This window comes from Triplophysa dalaica, chromosome 11 (assembly GCF_015846415.1).
Source record: "Triplophysa dalaica isolate WHDGS20190420 chromosome 11, ASM1584641v1, whole genome shotgun sequence".
NCBI classification, from domain to species: domain Eukaryota; kingdom Metazoa; phylum Chordata; class Actinopteri; order Cypriniformes; family Nemacheilidae; genus Triplophysa; species Triplophysa dalaica.
The window spans coordinates 1539794-1546446 of record NC_079552.1 but is presented as its reverse complement, the minus strand read 5'-3'; the positions used below and the strand labels follow the sequence as shown (position 1 = coordinate 1546446).

Below are 6653 nucleotides of genomic sequence, written 5' to 3'. Positions count from 1 at the left end.
TTTGTTATTTTTCCATTCGCTGTGATTTCTGTCTTTTCTTGGAAGCGGCCATCATTAAAAATGACAAGCCAAAATGACACAGTCATGAGAGGAACAAGATCCAGACGAGAGAACGTGACAGCCTCTTCAGTTACCCAAGCAGAGCTCTTCATCACACACAACCCTATCGAAGACCCAGAATCCTGAGGAACGCAGAAGAAGACGTTTTGAGAAATGTCTCATTGTGTCCATATGGGATTCAATGTTGTTTGGTGACCAACGTGCTTTAAAATGTCTTCGTTTGTGTTCTGCGGAAGAAAGAGGGTCATGCAGGTTTGGAACGAGGCGAGAAAGAATTTTTACTTTTGTGCAAACTCTCCCTTTAAAAATGCCATAGTTGAACACGCGTAACACTAACCCTTGCCCTCGAATTTGGATGAAATTGAGTTGTCTTGTTATTTAGATCGGTTCTGATTGTTTTTGCAAACCGTTATTCCAGGCCAACTGACAAGTGCATATAAAAAGAACTTGACAGACTTGACTAATTTTGGCATCCCATATCTCATGCTACTGTGAATATTGTCTTATATAATGCACGTCTGGCATTCTGCATCCTCTGACATTTATGATTCAAAATTTCCTGGGCTGCTTAAGACACGTCGTACACGCACTTAGTCACAGCCGGCTAACACTAATGACCATTTCCTAATGTCGAACAAAAGGAGGCGTCAGACGAGTGAATTATGTGTGTGTTGAACCATGCACATTTTCGGTTTCATTTGCTCGAGTAATTTCATGTATGGCGAGAGAATTAGCCCTCTTTTTATTGAAAATACACCAGCTGTTTTTGGATAGCGTCACATTGTACACATCATCTCATACACTATGATCTTCGCGGTCGATCTTTTTGGCATTTTTCTTTCCTTTAGTTGTGCAACTTGATTTTATTTTTGTTTTACTCTGCATTCCTTAGGTGCGATTTATATGGATTTGTCTGGGATGAGAAACAAATGGCAGCCATAAACCTTAGAAATGTAATTGAGGCATCACTCAAAATAATGGTCACCTCTTGTGGCAGAAAACAGGCGGCACACGGTCATATATGGAAATGATTTAAGATTCCGAAGTTTTCTGCTGAAGTTACATGTTACTGAAAGCCGTGACAGTGAAATTGAGCGCAGTCAAAATGTTTATGGCTCTTCAAACTTTTATTACACTTTGAATGGCAAAAAAATAAAGTTTTCCAGTGCCCCGATCCTCACAGCCCCCAAATGATTCCTTTAGACGTGACAGCAACATTTTTACAAAATAATTCCATGTACAAAATGCAGGGTGAAACATGACCGTTCCATGTTGGAGTGTTATATTTGGTGCATACGATCGCTGGTCTTCAGGTCCGAATGCACGGTTCTCTTATTGTACCAGTCCGGGACTTGTTTCAATACACTTTTATTGATCTACAATTTACAGAAAACAGGCCAAAGGTGTGGGCTCAGAGGCCAAAGCACATTATGTACATCTCCAAGCTAACGTCTTTCATCAAAGTTTATTTTCTATGTACAGTGCAACATTTACGTCATAGGTAACCACATTTTTTTGTTTAACATGTTGTTTTCGTCATATGCTGATGTCCTAAACTATACGGTGTAAATGGGAAACCTATGATGGTCGTGGAGAGTTGCGGTCAAACTGCCCTCAGAGACGCTGGAAGAGAAAAGAGCAGAATGTTTAAATGAAGTCTATTTACTTGCAAATCGTATATTTAACACTAGGTAACGTCATCACCATCTAACTTACCAATGGTATATGATTCAGAAGTCGATCTACAGTGACATCATCGTAGCTCTCCTGATACGTAGTCTCTCCACCAGTCAACTCCTCCTGCACGCTGGGTGGGTCTTCTTCACTGAAGAAAGAAGAGAAAACTGGTTTAATAACTCTTCTGGAAACATTACACGGTGATTGTTTAAACCAATGCAGTACTTCACACTGACAGTACACATTGCAAACAATATATCAACTTTTGTTTGATTTATATAGCGCTTTTGACAATTTTCATTGTTACAAAGCAGCCGTACAAAGCATATTGACTATAAGCAAAACATTTAAAGCACACATTTTAGAAGGGAGACAGAAACACAGGTCAAACATACTACATTAAACTACTACTTTTAATATTAATTAAGTAAAACTTTAAAGTAAATTTGTAACATCTTTGATTGCAGGTTTGTCTTCTATAAATTAAATGCGAAGCACTTGTTTGATACCTTCTCTTTCCCGTGAGCACCGAGTTGAGATATTTCTTCACCGCCATCTGCTTGCGAAAGCGGCTGTAGTTGTCTGTGAATATTGCGTCTGAATGACGCTTCATTGGTGCCTGGTCTTCCAGCAAATCATCACTAAAGAAAAATATCATGTCCATTACCTTTTAAAAAACATTTAGCATCTCATGTTATAAAGTGCATTACACAGCAATTCAAGAGTTTTCTCAAATAATACAAAACCTTTTATTATTATTATGGAATCTTAAATTAATAGGCAGATTAAGTCATCTAAATATATAAATATTTTAAATATGAATAGGAAATAAACATGCATAGTTTGAACAAATGTTTATTACAATATAGAGTCTACTAGAATAATCCACATAAAACACATCGCTCTCCCAAGCAGATCTCTGCTAAAAGGCCATCTAAAACCAGTCTGACGTTACTGACTTGACCTACAGTATAGCTGTAGACACCAAGGTTGTCTTATCTGGTGAACTGGTTTTTGAGGGTTTTCGGGCATTTGTCAGATAGATCATTTAAAACCAGTAAAGACCAGCAAACCACATTGTGGCTGGTCTAACAAGTTTCGTTCAGAACACTGTGTCAGGGTTTGTGGTGATTTACCTGACCCGCTTTCCAATCAACGACTCCAGATACCGTCTGGCCGATAACTGACCGAGAAGTTTACTGTATCCACTTGTGAAGAGACCGTCTGCGTGTCTGGGATCTCTGCACATGAACACAAAACCAGCTCTTATACAACCATACGAACAAACCGAAAAAAGGCTGTCTATTTCAGTAGCTCTTACACTTCATTTGATCTAAAAGCTGCTTGCTTTAATTGTTTAATGCTTTAAAGCCTGCCAGCAATGTCCACAGTCACCCATACTAAAACGTCACCATGGTAACCATAGATTACTTCAATATACCATAGGTGCTTCAGGTATTGTTATGTCATTATTAACAAGAAAATAAAGAAAAAGACACAACAATTATTTCACACTGTTTATATTTATTTCAATTTGATAATATTAGTAAACACTGTAGTTCGTCCAGAATTATGGTTCTGTGGTAAATTTCGCATTTTTGAAGCAATGAAGCGTTTAATAATAACAAACAAACATCATTTTTACCACATAATACAATACAGTATAAAAGACCTATAAAAGAATATATTCGATGTTTGAATCAATACTTGATGCATTATTTCTATTCTAATACTTAAAACATATTTAAATAATCGAAATCTACAATCTAATCCTAATAATGTAATATAATATGCGTCCGATTTTTCTCATTAGTTATTTTCCAGTGTTTTGTCGTTCTGTCTTTTTTTCTGAGGTGGTTCACCTGAGCTCGCGCATCCATCCCTCTTACCCAGTGCGCGCTCCTCCCGTCACACAAAGCGTCACAAAAAGTTTGTTTTAATCATGTATAATTGTAGTAAAAGTCTTACCTCATGGAGGGGTAGGGTAAACTTAAGGTCCGGGTATAAAAAACACTGCAAAGGGATATGAAGAGCAAAAGCTGAAAGCCGTTCCTCACGAGCATCGCTTTAAACCTGCGCACGCACGAACACACGAGTAAGTTTACGCATACATTTACACGAATGACAATTTCAGTAGACTAAGTATGAATCAAGTTTGCACAAAATGTGATAAGAAGTGTTCAGAGTAAAAATAAAGTCTTAAATAGTAAAGGTGTTTTATTGAAACAATACCGATCAACACAATTTTAAATGTGGTAATGTATTACTGTAAACGTACGTATGGATTTATGTTGTGGATGTAACGTGCATATAAATAGATAAATGTATGTGTGTTATATTTATTGCAATAAACAAGATCATAGGAACTCACATGTGCTATAGAGATGTGCAGATCCGTGCAGGTGAAACAGCTCCAGTCAAAAGTTAGCAGGTGATGTATTTACGTCCCTTTGGTCGCTCTTGCGTCTCTTTGAGTAGTCTCTCCCTTCACCTCGTTTTATATTGCTGAATACTTTCCATCGGACAGAAAGCAAGCAGATTTCATATGCGTTAATACGTCACGAAGAAAGTCCCACTGGGATGGATGTGTTCGTCATTGGTCGGCTGCATGGCATGCTCAGTTCACGAAGCCAACACACACACATTGGAGAAATTAGGTTTGCTTGCACAAAATGTTTTGTCATTCCAGGTGATTCATTCTGTGGTCATTTGTTTGCATGGGTGACCTTTTTTTAAAAAGTTTTTTGATGGAAGATGCGCAAAACAGTGGATCACATCCAAATGGACTTGTTGGAATTTCAATCATAAATTGCTTTACGAAGGAACCTAATGAAAAAGGGTCATGGAAATGAATTAATAGATCTACTGAATGGTCAAACAATTAAATGTACAGACATACAGAATGATGCATTTTTCATTTGGAGAGATCTGTTGTGTTAATTAATGAATGGGTTATAAGTGATTATATGCACCAGCTATTGTGCTTTACCCTCATCTTAACCCTGCCTCAAAGCCTCTGCTAATAAAATCATGTTCAACATTAAATACGACAATGCCAAAATAATGGAAAACATGGCTAGTTGTTAACATGACATCAACCAGTCTTTCAAAACATCAGCAAATGTTTACATTCTTACAAATAAGCAGCCAGCCAGCCCCTTAAGAAAGTCATCGTAAATTTGCACTTTTTTCATTTCAGAACTCGCTGTAGAAGGGGACATGATTTGGCTCTTAAAGGGACAGTTCAACCTCAAATGAAAATTCTCTCATCATTTACTCACCCTCGCATTGTTTTAAACCTGTATAAGCGTCTTTGTTCTGCTAGACAAAGCGGAAGATATTTGGAAGAATGTCAGTAGCCGAGCAGATCTCATCCCATAGTTTTATTTCCCCCACTATGGCTGTCAAAGGGGGGCGAGATCTGATCGGTTACTGACATTCTTCCAGATGTCTTCCTTTGGGTTTAGCGGAACAAAGAAGTCCATACAGGTTGAGTAAGTGATTACAGAATGTTTATTTTTGAGTGAACTCACTTTAGGTTAGGTCTGTTCTCTCCCTGGAACTTCCATACGGGGAGCCCATTTTTTCTGCAGGAACAGTTAGCACTTGCCCTGTGACCTTAACAGCATTCTAATGATTTAATTTGCCATGATGTTTTTTAGGGGCCTGGATGCTTGTGGGTAAAGTGATTAATGAGAGACGCAGAGAGCAGAAGTGTTGCCAATAAATCAAGTTTACAAAGAGTCTGACAGTCAGCCGGTGAGTTCTGTACACAGCAGTCTCACATCGACTACATGCTGAAATCATGGCTTGTTAGTGCACATGATTACATATCACACTTTAAGTGCAGTACACAGCATACAATTTAAAAACCGACTCCCATCATTTCTTAATCCCTCCCTTCCTTTCTTTCCTTTCAATAATGTATCAAAAAATAAACATTCTTTTGAAAACCATCATCACTTGGTCCCTGACAAATGACTATGCCTTGAAGAAACAATGTTATAAAATTGACATTCCTCGTTGACTTTCTATGCTGAGGTTTTTGCTTATTGACATTTTCACGACGAGTGTGATATTCATAGAGGAAGATTGAGATCTTAATCATGGCACATGACAATTCCACCACCAAAAGCCCATGTGACAGATCAGTTAGGCAAACACTTAAATGCATGGCAACTAAAGCTGTAAATACATTCATTCATCTTTCCACATACAGGACATTAGCGTCAATAATGTCATCCTGGCATCATATATTTGGAATCAAGGCTGATGAGATCATCATGCTTCCCAAAGCTCCACAAAGCCAATCATATTCATTATTTTAGCTTAGTTCATCTATTGACATGTAGGCTACATCTCAATTTTATTACCTAATGCATTAAGCATGGTTTCCGCAATGATTTCACATTTATCATACATTTCTCCAAATTTGCAGAAAGTGCAAATGCCCAAATAAACAAACTATTAATTTCAAAATCATTTCCAATTTTGCATCAATTTAATTCCAATATGTTGCTTGATCATCTTGTTATAAAAATTGTAAAATCTTTGTTGCAATCGAAAAACTTTGTACAGACACGCGCGTACACAAAACGTAAAACTAAATGTTGAATGCATACAATATTTCAAGTCGCTACGTTAGAAATTCAAATTCTGTTTGTACATCATCTCACACTTATCAATATTCTGCAATTCCTCAGCATTCTTGCATATTTTGACTCATGGCACAATCATTTGTTGTGCCATGAGTTCTTCAGTCGATATTGGCAATTTAGCTAAAGGCCTTGTATGCAGTAGAAAGATCTGGGTTTACTTTTGTTCAGATTGAACAATTTGAAGGACTGAAAAACAGTATTGTGGTGACGCTTGCCGTATGGGTGATAGTTTTATTGAAAAATAATCGAGTGAAATGT

General features: G+C 37.5%; 1 protein-coding gene across 1 annotated transcript; it reads right to left on the bottom strand.

Annotated features, from left to right (window-relative positions):
* Window positions 1-1255: 1255 nt before the first annotated feature.
* Window positions 1256-4264, bottom strand: vip (vasoactive intestinal peptide). The gene is made up of 6 exons (XM_056761163.1): window positions 4109-4264; window positions 3706-3810; window positions 2874-2978; window positions 2247-2378; window positions 1777-1885; window positions 1256-1683 (listed from the first exon to the last, which is right to left on the bottom strand). Coding segments are annotated over exons 1-6 (462 nt in total). The 5' UTR covers window positions 4111-4264; the 3' UTR covers window positions 1256-1674.
* Between the last annotated feature and the right edge of the window lie 2389 nt (window positions 4265-6653).